Source organism: Oncorhynchus mykiss, chromosome 6, assembly GCF_013265735.2.
Source record: "Oncorhynchus mykiss isolate Arlee chromosome 6, USDA_OmykA_1.1, whole genome shotgun sequence".
NCBI classification, from domain to species: domain Eukaryota; kingdom Metazoa; phylum Chordata; class Actinopteri; order Salmoniformes; family Salmonidae; genus Oncorhynchus; species Oncorhynchus mykiss.
Genome location: NC_048570.1, coordinates 84,956,299 through 84,975,176, shown reverse-complemented (window position 1 = coordinate 84,975,176; position 18,878 = coordinate 84,956,299). Strand labels below are relative to the sequence as shown.

Below are 18,878 nucleotides of genomic sequence, written 5' to 3'. Positions count from 1 at the left end.
TGACTGACTGCAGATTACATCAGTATAGGATTCTACACTGCCCTCTTCTGTCTGACTACCTGATTAACTGATTCATGTTGAAGGGTTCCCAACATTTCATGTAATTAGATGGTGCCAATCTTTCCCATTGAAACAGCTTGTGGCGGGGGTGTAACGTTATGCAGGCCAGGGGATTTCCACTTAGCCTGTTACTTCGGTTGTTGTTATCCTTAACATACAGTGCCTTGCAAAAGTATTCACCCCCCTTGGCGTTTTTCCTATTTTGTTGCATTTACAACCTGTAATTTAAATAGATTTTTATTTGGATTTCATAATGAACATACGCAAAATAGTCCAAATTGGTGAAGTGAAATGAAAAAAATGACTTGTTTCAGAAAAGTTAAAAAAATGAAAAACATAAAAGTGGTGCGTATTCACTCCTTTGCTATGAAGACCCTAAATAAGATCTGTTGCAACCAATTACCTTCAGAAGTCACATAATTAGTTAAATAAAGTCCACCTGTGTGCAATCTAAGTGTCACATGATCTGTCACATGATCTCAGTATATATACACCTGTTCTGAAAGGCCCCAGAGTCTGCAACACCACCAAGCAAGGGGAACCACCAAGCAACTGGCACCATGAAGACCAAGGAGCTCTCCAAACAGTTCAGGGACGGAGCACCATTAAATCCATTATTGAAAGATTGAAAGAATATGGCACCACAACAAACATGCCAAGAGAGGGACGCCCACCAAACCTCACGGACCAGGCAAGGAGGGCATTCATTAGAGAGGCAACAAAAAGACCAAAGATAACCCTGAAGGAGCTGCAAAGCTCCACAGCAGAGATTGGAGTATCTGTCCTAAGGACCACTTTAAGCCGTACACCCCACAGAGCTGGGCTTTACGGAAGAGTGGCCAGAAAAAAGCCATTGCTTAAAGAAAGAAATAAGCAAACACGTTTGGTGTTTGCAAAAAGGCATGTGGGACACTCCCCAAATATATAGAAGAAGGTACTCTGATCAGATGAGACTAAAATTGAGCTTTTTGGCCATCAAGGAAAACGCTATGTCTGGCGCAAACCCAACACCTGTCAACACCCCACAGTGAAGTATGGTGGTGGCAACATCATGCTGTGGGGATGTTTTTCATCGGCAGGGACTGGGAAACTGGTCAGAATTGATGGATGGTGCTAAATACAGGGATATTCTTGAGGGATACCTGTTTCAGTCTTCCAGTGATTTTGAGACTGGGACGGAGGTTCACCTTCCAGCAGGACAATGACCTTAAGCATACTGCTAAAGCAACACTCGAGTGGTTTAAGGGGAAACATTAAAATGTATTGGAATGGCCTAGTCAAAGCCCAGACCTCAATCCAACTGAGAATCTGTGGTATGACTTAAAGATTGCTGCTTTTGGCCTTTCTAGGGAGTTTTTCCTAGCCACCGTGCTTCTACACCTGGTTTCTGTACAGCACTTTGAGATATCAGCTGATGTATGAAGGGCTATATAAATACATTTGATTTGATCTGTACACCAGCGGAACCCATCCAACTTGAATAAGCTGGCGCAGTTTGCCTTGAAGAATGGGCAAAAATCCCAGTGACTAGATGTGCCAAGCTAATAGAGAAATACCCCAAGAGACTTGCAGCTGTAAGGTGGCTCTACAAAGTGTTGACTTGGGGGGGTGGTGAATAGTTATACACGCTCAAGTTCTGTTTTTTTGTCTTATTTCTTGTTTCACAATAAAAAAATATTTTGCATCTTCAAAGTGGTAGGCATGTTGTGTAAATCAAATGCAACCCCCCCAAAAATACATTTTAATTCCAGGTTGTAAGGCAAAAAAATAGGAAAAATGCCAAGGGGGTGAATACTTTCGCAAGCCACTGTAAGCCCTTAACCCAGGTTAAAATACTAGCAATGTACTGTGTAAAAGGCTCTGTCGTAAAGTTTTCCCTAGGGACAGATCTAGGATCAGCTTCCTCTCCCTCAGTCCTAACCTTGACCATTTAGTGGGGAAAATGCAAAACGGACCCAAGATCAGCATCTAGAGGGAACTTCACCCTATTCTGTGTAAAACTGTAGGCTACTAAAGATTGCACTTTATGAGTAAGTGAATCCAGGCCAAATCTGCTTTAGTAGAGGCAGGCTATTAGGTGCTTATGGGCTCATCTGTTAGGGGCAGAGGTGTGTTGGAGCAAAGCATAAGTTACTGTTAAGCTCAGAGGCCCCATACACACTGAGGTTGCAGAACACATTTGACAATGGAAGGGATGCAATGGATATTTTAGTGATACAGTGCAGTTTGCCTGCAGAAAAACCTTTTACACAATTGTGTAAATCGCCACAGCAGTTGCAATTTTGTACAGAAAAACTCTTGGATGTATTATCGCCGCTATGCCAGATGTGTTATGGACCATGTGTATACAGGGCCCAGAGGTTGCTGGAGGACACCCCGAGATTTGAGTGAAATTAATTCATATCAGGGCAACAGACTGTCAAGTGTTTTTAGATGACAAGAGCAACATTCATGTTTTTTCTCTGTGCCACCATGTTTTGGGCTAAGTAAACCTTTGGCAGAGACTGTCATCTTGTTTACGAAATGGTTTCGCGAGCAAATTCAAGAAAACCTCAATCAGTACTGTAGCTTCTGTTCAGGCCAGGGTCTCTCTGAAGTCAGAAAGACAGTTACTGCCTATTGCTGATCCGGGAAGCTTTATTCAGTACGTTAGAGATTTGATCTGGGTTAGATACCTGATCTGATATGCTTCATTGGTTTTCAAACAATATATTTTCTAGGAGGTTGCATTTATCACTCTATGCATACATGTTGTCCAGAGTTGCACTGTGTGTGTGTGTGTAAAGGTTCAATGGTGTGTGCATGTGGTTCACTGGTGTGTGTTTGTGTAGGTTCAATGTTCTGTGTGTATATGTAATACCTGGCATAGTATGGTACAAGCACCCTGTATTCCTCCCTCCAGGTGGGACCCCTGTCAGCGCTCCCTTCATTAATCCATCATCCCCCCTCCATCCTTTCATCCCTCATCAGCGGTCAGGTTACAGCAAGGCTGTGTTGGAGAACTTACCCCTATCTCCCCATATTGCTCCACCCACCCACCTACCTACCTACCCCCCATCTCTCCACGTTCTCCTCTCAATGTGCCCCCGTATCCCTCTGTATCCTTCTCACAATCTACCCAGAATATTCCCTCCTTCCCCGAATGAGGGGAGAGGGTGGGTTGAAAAAGAGAGTGGGAGAGAGGGGGGAAAGAAGGAGAGAGAGGGGGGAGAGAAGGAGAGTGAGGAGAAAGATGGGGAGAGAAGGAGAGCGAGAGGGGGAGAGAAGGAAAGAGGGGGGGAGAAGGAGAGATAGGGGGAGAGAAGGAGAGAGAGAGAGGGGGAAAGAGAGTCTTGGGAGAGAAGGAGAGAGGGGGAGAGAAGGAGAGATAAGGGGAGAGAAGGAGAGAGAGAGGGGGAAAGAGAGTCTTGGGAGAGAAGGAGAGGATACTCAAATGTAGGAGATTGGGGGATGCAGGCAAGTCTCTTACAAGCAACATTTAGTTCGATAGACACAGCAGGCAGGTTGGATAAGAGGTCAATAAACTTCCATTCAACACAGGCTTCTACTATTAGAAGAAGTTTATTCATGGTCATACAGTATATACACAATACAGTATATTTACACTGAAGAGGATTTGAACATATTACACCATAAATGAACACCATCTCACTGACACAGCAGTGAAGTTAGCAAATGTCCCAAATGGAACCCTAGTCAGTGCACTACTTTTGACCAGGGCCCATAGTGCACTATGTAGGGAATAGGGTGCCATTTGGGATTCAGCCTCAATACACAATATAGTGCTGGCAACTTCAAGCGCCAACACTTGAAGTAAAACTGATGGCATCAAACCGAAGGGCAAACTCCTACACATAGTTAACCCTGACTTCTGTCTACAGTTTTGTTACTTGTTAAATGCACAAGTCAGAGTTTAGCCCAGCAGCAGAAACCCTTCATCTAATGTCTATCTGAGCTAGTATGAGAGATTGGTATAGGAGAGTGTCATTGGTTTAGAGACAGTCCCAGTCTCTATACTGCAGGGAAGGGGTGAGTCCTTTCTGCTGTGTCCTTGGTCTGTTGGGTGATGGCTTATGAGGAAACAGAACTGCTTACCGTGTTGTTTACTCATATATCTCACACACACAACCCAGTTGAGTGTTACGTTCCACTGTCCTGTGAAGTGAGTACACTCTGTGTTCAGTAGATCTGGGACACGTGTCTTTACGGCCCGTTTTGTCCTACCATCTGTTTTATGCTTGCAGAACTCCAGTAACCTTCCCCAAATCCTGGTTGGTAGATTCTGGATTTCCTGCTTAATCCTGATTTCAGGAGTCTTCCAACTGGATTTCTGGAAAACCTGGCATATTTGGTAGTTACCGAAAAATTACAACCCTAGTCCCTTCTATCTTCAGACTCAGGTTTAACTGGTAGTCAATCCATCTTAGTGATGCTCCAGAGGGGGAAATGTGGGGTGTGTAGGGGGCACACATGTTTTTTTTGACCTGGTCCCTGGGGGTTTGGGCCCAAGCTATGATAGGATGAGGCACCCCCCCCCTTCCTCCCCCCATCCCTGAGTCTCCTCTCAACATATCCCAATCTCTCCTGTCCTCTCTTTTGCATCAACATCTCCCTCACCCCTCCTTGTCACTCTGATGTCAGAGCTCCGTGGCCCCCTGCTCTGAACACTGGGGGCCTGTGAATGTGTTTTCTCTCTCTCTCTCTCTCTCTCTCTCTCTCTCTCTCTCTCTCTCTCTCTCTCTCTCTCAGAGAACTATGATTCTGTGACTGCTAGCCTCTGCCTGGGACACCGTACAACGGCTACCTTCTTTTCCTCATGCTGGTCTCCAGCCTCCCCAGCTCCTCGTAGGACTGGTAGAAGACCTCTAGCTCACGGGGGCCCCAGCCCCGCCAGACACACAGGCACCAGGCCCTATTTTCGTTGCGAAAGCCACACACAACCGTGTCCTTTGCCACCAGTGCAGCCTCCTCCAGGGTCCTGAGAGAGAGAGAGGGGGTAAAGAGAGAGAGAGAGGGGTAAAGAGAGAGAGAGAGGGGGTAAAGAGAGAGAGAGAGGGGGTAAAGAGCGAGGGAGAGGGAGGAAGAGAGGGAGGGAAGAGTAATAGAAAGAGAGAAGTGTGAAATAGGGAGGAGGGAAAGAGAGAGTTAAACGTTGAAATGAGTATGTGTGGATTCTTCCTAGAAGTAGCCAGGCTTTACTGAGAAGAGGTTCCCTGGAAGGCTACTGAGGAGTACACTGAGGAGGACACTGAGGAGTACACTGAGGAGTACACACAACACCCTGTTTACATAGGATTTCTACCTCCAGGTAGGAGGTGCCCTAAGGCACACATCTAGAATGAACTTACCTTCCCTAAAAGCTGACTTTAACTCAGAATCTTAGATCAGTGTTTAAAGTGCCAGGTTAATACATACTTTCCAGAAATGACACAAACAGGTAAATCATCCCACTCCTGATTTATGTAGGACATGACACAAACAGGTAAATCATCCCACTCCTGATTTATGTAGGACATGACACAAACAGGTAAATCATCCCACTCCTGATTTATGTAGGACATGACACAAACACTCTGGGAAGAGGGAAGGCTTCCACATAGCTTGTTGCCGTGTTGCGTGCTTAACCATGCATCATATACACACCCCCATATTATCTTCCTGCTACTGTTGTTTCATGTGTTGTAGCTTACCAAGACTATCATCATCCTCTCTGGTACGCACTGTAATCTACAACACTGATGGTTACATGTCATCTACAATACTGATGGTTACATGCCATCTACAACACTGATGGTTACATGCCATCTACAACACTGATGGTTACATGTAATCTACAACACTGATGGTTACATGTCATCTACAATACTGATGGTTACATGCCATCTACAACACTGATGGTTACATGTCATCTACAACACTGATGGTTACATGCCATCTACAACACTGATGGTTACATGCCATCTACAACACTGATGGTTACATGCCATCTACAACACTGATGGTTACATGTCATCTACAACACTGATGGTTACATGTCATCTACAACACTGATGGTTACATGTCATCTACAACACTGATGGTTACATGCCATCTACAACACTGATGGTTACATGTAATCTACAACACTGATGGTTACATGTCATCTACAACACTGATGGTTACATGTCATCTACAACACTGATGGTTACATGTCATCTACAACACTGATGGTTACATGTCATCTACAACACTGATGGTTACATGTAATCTACAATACTGATGGTTACATGTCATCTACAACACTGATGGTTACATGTCATCTACAACACTGATGGTTACATGTAATCTACAACACTGATGGTTACATGTAATCTACAACACTGATGGTTACATGTAATCTACAACACTGATGGTTACATGTAATCTACAACACTGATGGTTACATGTAATCTACAACACTGATGGTTACATGTAATCTACAACACTGATGATTACATGTAATCTACAACACTGATGGTTACATGCCATCTACAACACTGATGGTTACATGTAATCTACAACACTGATGGTTACATGTAATCTACAACACTGATGGTTACATGTAATCTACAACACTGATGGTTACATGCCATCTACAACACTGATGGTTACATGTAATCTACAACACTGATGGTTACATGTCATCTACAACACTGATGGTTACATGTAATATACAACACTGATGGTTACATGTAATCTACAACACTGATGGTTACATGCCATCTACAACACTGATGGTTACATGTCATCTACAACACTGATGGTTACATGTAATCTACAACACTGATGGTTACATGTCATCTACAATACTGATGGTTACATGTAATCTACAACACTGATGGTTACATGTAATCTACAATACTGATGGTTACATGTAATCTACAACACTGATGGTTACATGTAATCTACAACACTGATGGTTACATGCCATCTACAACACTGATGGTTACATGTAATCTACAACACTGATGGTTACATGTAATATACAACACTGATGGTTACATGTAATCTACAACACTGATGGTTACATGTAATATACAACACTGATGGTTACATGTAATCTACAACACTGATGGTTACATGCCATCTACAACACTGATGGTTACATGTAATCTACAACACTGATGGTTACATGTAATATACAACACTGATGGTTACATGTAATCTACAACACTGATGGTTACATGCCATCTACAACACTGATGGTTACATGTAATCTACAAAACTGATGGTTACATGTCATCTACAACACTGATGGTTACACAACACTGATGGTTACACAACACTGTTGTTTCATGTGTTGTAGCTTACCAAGACTACCATCATCCTCTCTGGTACGCACTGCAATCTACAACACTGATGGTTACATGTCATCTACAACACTGATGGTTACATGCCATCTACAATACTGATGGTTACATGCCATCTACAATACTGATGGTTACATGCCATCTACAATACTGATGTTTACATGCCATCTACAACACTGATGGTTACATGCCATCTACAACACTGATGGTTACATGTAATCTACAACACTGATGGTTACATGCCATCTACAACACTGATGGTTACATGCCATCTACAATACTGATGTTTACATGCAATCTACAACACTGATGGTTACATGCCATCTACAACACTGATGGTTACATGCCATCTACAATACTGATGGTTACATGCCATCTACAATACTGATGGTTACATGCCATCTACAATACTGATGTTTACATGCCATCTACAATACTGATGGTTACATGCCATCTACAATACTGATGGTTACATGTCATCTACAACACTGATGGTTACATGTCATCTACAACACTGATGGTTACATGCCATCTACAACACTGATGGTTACATGTAATCTACAACACTGATGGTTACATGCCATCTACAACACTGATGGTTACATGTCATCTACAACACTGATGGTTACATGCAATCTACAACACTGATGGTTACATGTAATCTACAACACTGATGGTTACATGTAATCTACAACACTGATGGTTACATGTAATCTACAACACTGATGGTTACATGTCATCTACAACACTGATGGTTACATGTAATCTACAACACTGATGGTTACATGTAATCTACAACACTGATGGTTACATGTCATATACAACACTGATGGTTACATGTAATCTACAACACTGATGGTTACATGCCATCTACAACACTGATGGTTACATGTCATCTACAACACTGATGGTTACATGCAATCTACAACACTGATGGTTACATGTAATCTACAACACTGATGGTTACATGTAATCTACAACACTGATGGTTACATGTAATCTACAACACTGATGGTTACATGTCATCTACAACACTGATGGTTACATGTCATCTACAACACTGATGGTTACATGTAATCTACAACACTGATGGTTACATGTCATCTACAATACTGATGTTTACATGCCATCTACAACACTGATGGTTACATGTAATCTACAACACTGATGGTTACATGTAATCTACAACACTGATGGTTACATGTCATCTACAACACTGATGGTTACATGTAATCTACAACACTGATGGTTACATGTCATCTACAACACTGATGGTTACATGTCATCTACAACACTGATGTTTACATGCCATCTACAACACTGATGGTTACATGTAATCTACAACACTGATGGTTACATGTAATCTACAACACTGATGGTTACATGTAATCTACAACACTGATGGTTACATGTAATCTACAACACTGATGGTTACATGTCATCTACAATACTGATGTTTACATGCCATCTACAACACTGATGGTTACATGTAATCTACAACACTGATGGTTACATGTAATCTACAACACTGATGGTTACATGTAATCTACAACACTGATGGTTACATGTAATCTACAACACTGATGGTTACATGTCATCTACAACACTGATGGTTACATGTCATCTACAACACTGATGGTTACATGTCATCTACAATACTGATGTTTACATGCCATCTACAACACTGATGGTTACATGTAATCTACAACACTGATGGTTACATGTCATCTACAACACTGATGGTTACATGTAATCTACAACACTGATGGTTACATGTAATCTACAACACTGATGGTTACATGTAATCTACAACACTGATGGTTACATGTAATATACAACACTGATGGTTACATGTCATCTACAACACTGATGGTTACATGCCATCTACAACACTGATGGTTACATGCCATCTACAACACTGATGGTTACATGTAATCTACAACACTGATGGTTACATGTCATCTACAACACTGATGGTTACATGTCATCTACAACACTGATGGTTACATGCCATCTACAACACTGATGGTTACATGTAATCTACAACACTGATGGTTACATGTAATCTACAACACTGATGGTTACATGCCATCTACAACACTGATGGTTACATGTCATCTACAACACTGATGGTTACATGCCATCTACAACACTGATGGTTACATGTCATCTACAACACTGATGGTTACATGCCATCTACAACACTGATGGTTACATGTCATCTACAACACTGATGGTTACATGCCATCTACAACACTGATGGTTACATGTCATCTACAACACTGATGGTTACATGCCATCTACAACACTGATGGTTACATGCCATCTACAACACTGATGGTTACATGCCATCTACAATACTGATGGTTACATGCAATCTACAACACTGATGGTTACATGTCATCTACAACACTGATGGTTACATGTAATCTACAACACTGATGGTTACATGCCATCTACAACACTGATGGTTACATGCCATCTACAACACTGATGGTTACATGTAATCTACAACACTGATGGTTACATGTAATCTACAACACTGATGGTTACATGTAATCTACAACACTGATGGTTACATGTCATCTACAACACTGATGGTTACATGTCATCTACAACACTGATGGTTACATGTCATCTACAATACTGATGGTTACAAACATAGGTGAGCATAAGACCACTACGGGGTAAAGGTATTTAAAAATATATATTTTCCCCCCTGCCACACACACACACACACACACACACACACACACACACACACACACACACACACACACACACACACACACACACACACACACACACACACACACACACACACACACACACACACACACACACACACACACACACACACACACACACACACACACACACACACAAGTCATGTGTTAGCGGTATCGCCATAGAGAATGATGAAGACTTTCGTAATGCCCTGTAAAGCCTTTAGAAGTTGTAGTTTGTTTCAAATGGGATGAAATTGATACAGAGACCGTGTTCGATAGCATTACATATGTGGTGCATTGTGGGTAATTGTGACTGACTGATCTACAAATCACCTTGCATCCTAAATAACGAGTCATTATGATTTGTTGATCAGTCAGTCAGTCTACAGTGGATGTGAAACAAGCCCAGAATCTCCAGCGTGTTTCTCACAGCCTTTCCTGTCTTCCTGCGACCCTATGGCCAGACCTCAACCTGTCCCTGGTGCTACTAGTCTAAATGGGATCTAACGTCACCCTATTGAAGTTGAAATTGAAATGGCTACGGTAAGGGTTAATGTTAAAGTTAAAGTTAGGGTATGGGTTAAGGTTAGGGATGTCCTAAGGATCCCAGATAGCACTAACCCCCTGACAACCACTGCTTATTAAGGACCTCGGCATTGGGTGGCCCTTTCATTGCCTGCTGCTAAAACCTCACGCACACACACTGACACACGTACACACATGCACTTCAGACAGAAGTCCTCTTCTGCTGTAGCTAAAACAGCTGCTGGGACGTTTATAGGAATAATTACAGAGTGGAGAAAAACCCCGTTAAGCACATGATGAGGGATCTCTGCTGGGTCTTTATTGAAGCTGAATCAGCAAATTAATCTCCAGCTCCTTTTCTTGCTGTGCCAGAAAGTGTGTACGTCCCAAATTGCACCTTATTCCCTATGTAGTGCAATACTTTTGACCAGGGCACACAATAGGGAACAGGGTGCTACTACATATGGACTAGGGGTCCATTTGGGATGTATACCAGACAGTTCTGCTGGCCTACTTTGCTACAGCAGATAAAGAGGTCCAACACTCCACAGGTCTGGAATGAGGCCTGTTTTTCACTGTTAACACCATGGCTGGATCCCAAATGGAACCCCATGCCCTACATAGGGCCCATAGGTGTTCTGGTCAAAAGTAGTGCACTCTATAGAGCAAAGGGTTCCATTTGGGATGCATCCCGTGGCTTGGACGAGGCAATGTGCCGGTGTTACGGTAGAAAGACATTGCCCTGACATTTGGTTCCGCCCCTGTATTAAAATTCTAAATCAAATAACTAAATGATCCTTGGTATGACCTTCTTAAAACAATTCCATATAGCTTAGTAGAACCCCCACCCCCTCTTTCCCCCGGCTTAGACTGTAATGGGTTAATCAATGGAGCACTTTCCCACACTGTTTCGTTGGATGTTATAATTGCATTGGGGATTCTTTGTGTGGTGCAATCTATTTGAAAGTGACTATAATTTACAGCAGGTGTCTTCAACTGCACTTCCTGGAGCATGGAGGGTTTCTGTTCTGCTTCCCAGACAATGGCCAAGGTGCAAAAAAGATTGAAGAACAGATATGACATCATCGTTTGACCACTTATCCAGGCTTTAAACTACGGCGCGCGACATGGTTCAATGTGCCTATAAATCAGCGCAATCTGCTTTTTCATTTTTTTCAAATTGACGCTGTCTTTGGAGCTAGAATTGGGATCATGTATACTGTGCTAATGACGACACAACAAACAAGCAACAGAGGGGATGGTAGCCATGTGTGACTGACGTGTTCTCCGTTTGCTCCCGTGGTATTCTTAAAGTTTATGTGAATTCTGCAGCAGAACCGTATTTATTTTCAAATATTAGTTTGGTGATCCCTTTCCGTAAAAACCAAGACTACTTTGCTTCCGAATGTCAGCATGTCGACCAAACATAAGGCCAAGAGCATGACTTTTAGAAAACCCGGCCTACAAGACCCGCTCTCATCACCGCCCTCTCCTGAGTCTGAGGGCCCGGGGACGCACACTTTACCCGGGGGCGCGGTAAAAACTGTGATTACAAAATCCTAGCTAAGCTTTTAGCCATCCGTATGGAAGGCTTGCTACACCAAGTAATACACTCTGACCAGACTGGCTTTGTGAGAAATAGGCATTTATTTTTCAATATTAGGCGCCTTATCAATATACTGTACTCCCCAGCGTCGGAGGACCCGGAGGTGGTGGTCTCGCTTGATGCCGAAAAAGCGTTTGACCGCGTTGAGTGGGATTACCTAACAGCTGCCCCAAATTCATTGCGTGGATAAAGATTATTTATTTTTCCCCCATGGCTTCGGTACGGACTAATAACTAATAGTCCTCTGACTATTTTCCCTTGCACCGCGGATCCAGACAGGGTTGCCCACTCTCCCCCTTGTTGTTTGCTTTGGCAATCGAGCCTCTCGCCATTGCACTACGCTCTAATGATGCCATTCAAGGCATAATCAGGGCGGGCTGGGAGCAGAAAGTCTCGCTATATGCTGACGACCTCCTTTTGTTTATCTCCAACCCCGATACCTCATTGCCACGTGCCCTATCTGTTCTTAAAAAGTTTGGATCAATCTCAGGGTACAAGCTGAATCTAGGCAAGAGTGAGCTTTTTCCGGTAAACAAGGCTGCTTTAAAGTGCTCTTTCACAAGTTCTCAGTTTAGGATTGTCCGGGATCAATTCACCTACTTGGGAGTAAAAGTGACAAGGAAATATTAAAATTTGTTTCAGGAAAACTTTGTTGCTCTAGCAGACAGATTGAAACAATCTTTTACTTTTTGGAATTCGCTACCCCTTTCTCTTATCGGAAGGATTAATGTCATTAAAATGAATGTGTTGCCCAAATTTTTATATTTATTTCAATGTTTACCCATTTTTATTCCAAAATCTTTTTTTATTTCACTGGATCAAACATTCATGCATTTTATTTGGGATGGCAAGGTACCACGGATTGGTAGAAAACATTCACAGAAGCCTAGGTCATTGGGGGGTTTAGCTTTACCAAATTTTCAGACATACTACTGGGCTGCAAATTTCAGAGCCGTTCTGTACTGGCTGCAGACTGATTCTACTGGCCCTAGACCACTCTGGGCCCAGATGGAGTCTGAATCGTGTAAACCTGCAGCACTTTCCTCTGTGCTGTGCTCGTCTCTCCCAGTGTCCCTAGGCAAAAGGTGTGCCAACCCAATTGTAAAGCATTCTCTTAAAATTTGGAATCAGTTCCGTTTAGCCTTTAACCTCCGAGGCTTTTCTCTATCAGGCCCAATCAATCAGAGCATTTTATTTCCTCCATCTTTGAATGATGGGGCTTTTGGCATTTGGCACTCACTAGGCCTCTCCTCGCTAGCCCAATTATTCTTTGATGATACATTTGCCTCTTTTTCTCAGCTGCAGGAAAAGTTCAATCTCCCCCAATCCCACTTTTTCCACTATCTCCAGACTAGAAACTTTGTCAGGGCTAACACACCTGGATTTCCCAATAGGCCTGCGAATACAGCTATAGAGAGCATCTTGGAGCTGAACAAGCTTCCTAGAGACGCAATTTCAGATGTATATGCAATCATTCATGACCTACAGAACCCTTCTCTGGTGCCTTTAAAGACTCGATGGGAAAAAGATTTGGGGGAGGAACTTGGGGAAGACGCCTGGGAATCTGTGCTGCGCAGGGTGCACTCGTCCTCTTTTAGCACTAGACACAGCCTCATTCAATTCAAGGTGGTTCACCGTATCCACTGGTCAGGGGGCCAAACTTGGAAGAATATTATCTGATTTTGATCCTACCTGTGTCAGATGTAAGGTGGAACCAGCCACACTGTTGCATATGTTTTGGGGCTGTCATAAACTGTCAGCTTTCTGGGAATTAATATTTAAATGTTTCTCTGATATGTATGACACTGTTATAGACCCGTCTCCCCTTACAGCCCTTTTTGGAGTACTGCCCATGGGTACCCCCCTATCAAGAATCCAGTCGGACACTGTTGCTTATACAACTCTTTTAGCTAGACGGCTAATACTACAGAACTGGAAAATGGCAGCTCCCCCATCTTATAAATATTGGGTGAGGGATGTGTTGTGCTCTCTGAAACTAGACATTTTTTAATTCAATTCACGTGGGAACCCCAAACTGTTTGATGAGGCTTGGTCTCCATTCCGGTCTTACTTTAAACAGTCCATCCTCTGATGGCATTCCAATTAATACTAAAATAAGTCTGTGACTTGAGGGTTGGAGGAGCTTCTCTCTGTGTTTTTGCTGGGGGGGGGGGGGGGGTATTAAGGTTCATGTGCTTATTGATTGTGATCCGCAGATGCCTTGTTCATCTTGCCCAGGCAGAGACTGAAGTGTGAGCTTGTTTTTCCCAGTTATTTTTACATTTTGTTCACGCCTACATGAATAATCATTTTTATTTTTTTATTTTAAAGCATTGTAAACTTTTTTTTTTGTCCAGTGGATGGTCGGTCTGTGGCCATGACTGTCTGTGGGTGGTTGCATTTCTCCACCCTTATCCCTTGACTGTTTACAGGAACAATGGTGAGGTGTTTGCTCTGTCCCTGTACTATAGATTGCCCTTTAACCTCTGTAGCCTTCTGCCTGGTGTGTTTAACTTGTCTAAAGTATGGTATCTGTAAAGCTATTTTTTTAATTGTATTTTTTTTTGTATATTATTAGTATATTATTTATATTGCTTTGTCTTGTCTGTGTGTGTATGTTCAAAACTTAATAAACAGAGTTTAAAAAAAAAAAAGAAAAAAAAAAGAGCAACAGAAAGTATTGTACAATACCGCAAAATCCCCAAATGAGGCGTTTATGGTAAATACACGGGGGTAATTATACACCTTTGCCATTAAGGCCAAAGGTGTATAATATCTTACACTATCGTGCCGACCCCAACGGAACTGTGCTGGCTCAGACAGTCTTTTCCAGCTGGGTTACAGCTACTATGGTGGATACGTAACCAGGCCAGCCCAGTACGGCTCTGCTCGGCAGGATGTAAAGGCTACTACTGAAGGAGAAGCTGTCGTCAACAGACACTGTGGCCTTCGAAGGATAGGAATGGGATACCTGCTTTAGAGCATCAACCCATACGGTAGACTCTACAATTGGGTACATCCTATGGATACATCCTATGGATTGGGTACATCCTATGGATTGGGTACATCCTATGGATTCCAAAGGAAATATCATTGAGGCCAGTGCTGCTCAACCCTCTTGCTGGAGATATACCGTCCTGTAGGTCTCAGTCCAGCACTAACCTGACATACCTGATTCAGCTAGTTAAGGTCTTGGTAAGCAGCTAATAAACTACGGCGTGCTAAATAATGGTTGGACTGAAACCCTGCAGGACGGTAGCGCTCCAAGGCAGCAGCCCTGATCTAGCCTATCAGAGGGCAAGGGAGGGCTATTACCATATTCACAAAACCTATCCAGACTTCTCAGATTTAAAAGCATTGTCTAGGGAGTGGGGCTAGGAGTGGATTTGTAACTGGCTGTTCCATCAGCATAGTGGAAGCTGATTGGACAGACAGTCTACACACCTCACTGTCTATCAAAAAGAATGGATGCATCTCAAACTGTCCCTTTAGACTATTGAGAAACAGCCTTCCTGACAGGATATGACCTCACCCGTAAGAGGAAGTTCCAGGGGGGCAGAGCACAGCGATGACACGCCCCCTGAGCTGTCCTGTCTGCCGCTGGACCTCGATCACCATCACGTCACCACCACTCCTGGAACACAACACAGTAGTGACTAAAGATCTGTTCTTGGCAGAGTCAAATAGGTACTGTTTCAGTGGGGCTGACCACGTAGATTATACTCATAGATTCTAATTATACTCTGATTCAAATCACTTCTTGCTGATTCGAGTATTGGCTCAATAATGACAAAGAAGCCCAAAACGTGTCTGCTGCAGAGGGACAAGACAAAGCCATGATAAAATATATTGGCTCACCATTAACTAGAAAGTTAGATAGAGAACAAGCTATAGCTGACTAGCACAACAACTAACGGTAGCTATCATGGTCACTTTGCACATTTTTTATTTTTATGTTTGACATACTTGGTTAGTTGAATAGTATTTTGTAAATAACAAACCTTATTCAAAACTCTAAATTGTGATTTGAGGACAGACCTAAGTCCCATCTGTTGGCATATTTCCACCATAAGACTTTACCACAGTGTTTGGCCTAAAGACATAGACCTTAGTGTTTCACCCTCTGAAGCCTGGCCCAAAACAAGTCTACTCTGGGCCAGAAAAAGACCCTGACCTGGATCCAGACTGGGCCATTTGGGCCTTTTCTAAAAAAACTTTTCCTTCACAAAAGGAACCGTTCAGATATTTCAGTGGTTGTTGATTCTGCTCTTCACGTCTTTAGTGTCAGCCCGAGCTATGGAAACACAACTAGTGCTTACATCAAAAACAGATTGGAGTAGGACCAGACAGACCAGATGGAAATGTTGCAGTATCAGATCTCACAACGCCTGGAGGAGTGTTAACGTCAGGAACCACCTAAATATGGTACAGCAATCTTTTCTTGACTGCAAAAAAGTCTGTTGTAAGACAGTGTGACATGCTGGGTTTGTGTGTGTAGCATTGTGGGTACCTGGGGATCCAAAGGGTTCCATTGACAGCCAGCACAGTCAGGGCCTGCAGGTGGGGGGGAGTGGTGGTAAAGGTTATGGTGGGGTCAGAGTTCACCACAGGGTCAGGGTCGTCTGGGTGATCCTGAGGCCTGTCTTCCTCCTCAGTGGAAAAAGGAATACTGCTGGAACTAGCCAATGAGCTGAGCGCGCAGGAACTGGATCTTTCCAATCCCAGCGGCTCTGACAAGGGGCCGGATCGGTCAAATCCCAGCGAAGGGGTGGAGTCAGAGGACATGGAGCAGTAGTCCGTCAGCGAATCCTGGTGCTGGATGATCTGAGTTCCCGCCTCCTCGCTGTAGATCAGCGTCACTTTGTCATTAGGACATTCCTCCTCCTCTTCATCTAGACTCTTCCTCTTTGAGTCAAGGTCAGGACTAGTAGCCATGGTAACCCCTGCAGGTCGCTGTACAGTGAACACGTCCCGGAGAGGGTTGGCGTCTCCACAGCTGGAATGACGAAATTACATTTGTATTATGTGTATGTATTGGTCACATGGTCTGCTGCATAGTGAAATTGTGTCTTGGCTGTGTATTTGTATTTATTATGGATCCCTATTAGCTGCTGACTCTTCCTGGGGTCCAGTTTATACAATTTAAAAAATATGACAATACATTCACAGATTTCACAACACACTGTGTGCCCTCAGCCCCCGACTCCACCACAAGCACATATCTACAGTTCTAAATCCATGTGTATGTGTGTCTATAGTGCGTATTTTATCATGTGTGTGTATGCATGTGTCTTTGGCTATGTTTATGTTGCTTCACAGTCCCCGCTGTTCCATAATATATTTGTATCTGTTTTTTTTTTTATCACTGCTGGCATCAATTACATGATGTGGAATAGAGTTCCATGACGTCATGGCTCTATGTAGTACTAACAATGTACTGTGCGCCTCCCATAGTCTGTTCTGGACTTGGGGACTGTGAAGAGACCTCTGGTGGCATGTCTTGTGGGGTATGCATGGGTGTCCGAGCTGTGTGCCAGTAGTTCAAACAGACAGCTCGGTGCATTCAACATACCTCTCACAAATACAAGTAATGATGAAGTCAATGTCTCCTCCACTTTGAGCCAGGAGAGATTGACATGCATATTATTAATATTAGCTCTCTGTGTACATAATATTAGCTCTCTGTGTACATCCAAGGGACGTGCTGCCCTGTTCTGAGCCAATTGCAATTTTCCTAAGTCCCTCTTTGTGACACCTGGCCACATGACTGAACAGTAGTCCAGGTGCGACAACACTAGGGCCTGTAGGACCTACCTTGTTGATAGTGCTGTTATGAATGTCTCCATCTTAGCTACTGTTGTATCAATATGTTTTGACTATGACAGTTTACAATCCAGTATTAGTTTAGTCCCCCCAACTTGCTCAATTTCCACATGATTTATTACAAGGTTTAGTTGAGGTTTAGTGAATGATTTGTCCCAAATACAATGCTTTTAGTTTTAGAAATATTTACGACAAATGTATTCCTTGTCAACCACTCTGAAACTAATAGCTGACATGTATAGTGTTGATTCATCCACATACATAGACACACTGGCTTTATTCATGTCATTAGTAAAGATTGAAAAAAGTAAGGGGCCTAGACAGCTGCCCTGGGGAATTTCTAATTCTACCTGGATTATGTTGGAAAGGCTTCCATTGAAGAACACCCTTTGTGTTTTGTTAGACAGGTACATCTTTATCCACAACATAGCAGGGGGTGTAAAGCCACAACACATAACATTTTCCGGCAGCAGACTATGATCGATAATGTCAAAAGCTGCACTGAAGTCTAACAACACAATCTTTTTATCATCAATTTCTCTCAGCCGACCAGCACAGCACTTACACAGTCATTTGTGTAAGTGCTGTGCTTGTTGAATGTCCTACTGAAAGTGTGTTGTCAATTAGTTCACTGTAAAATAGCATTATATCTGGCCAAACACAATTATTCCCAAAAGTTTACTAAGGGTTGGTAACAGGCTGTTTGGTCAGCTATTTGAGCCAGTAAAGGTGGCTGTGTCCTACCTACCACCAGCGTATATTATAGCTGTGTCCTACCTACCACCAGCGTATATTATAGATGTGTCC

The 18,878-nt window shown here is 42.9% G+C and overlaps 1 protein-coding gene across 7 annotated transcripts in view; it reads right to left on the bottom strand.

The window, feature by feature from the left end:
- Window positions 1-3,602: 3,602 nt before the first annotated feature.
- LOC110526993 (leucine-rich repeat kinase 1) overlaps window positions 3,603-18,878 on the bottom strand; it is a 152,430-nt gene continuing 137,154 nt past the window's right edge. For 6 of the 7 annotated variants that reach the window (XM_036981265.1, XM_036981264.1, XM_036981261.1 and 3 more), the window contains 3 exons: window positions 16,759-17,244; window positions 15,781-15,882; window positions 3,603-5,038 (listed from right to left, as the gene is read on the bottom strand). In XM_036981265.1, the coding sequence (XP_036837160.1) occupies window positions 4,861-5,038; window positions 15,781-15,882; window positions 16,759-17,244 (766 nt within the window). In that variant the 3' untranslated portion in view covers window positions 3,603-4,860. The remainder of the gene's footprint in view (window positions 5,039-15,780; window positions 15,883-16,758; window positions 17,245-18,878) is intronic. The other variant, XM_036981262.1, reaches the window with a different exon arrangement.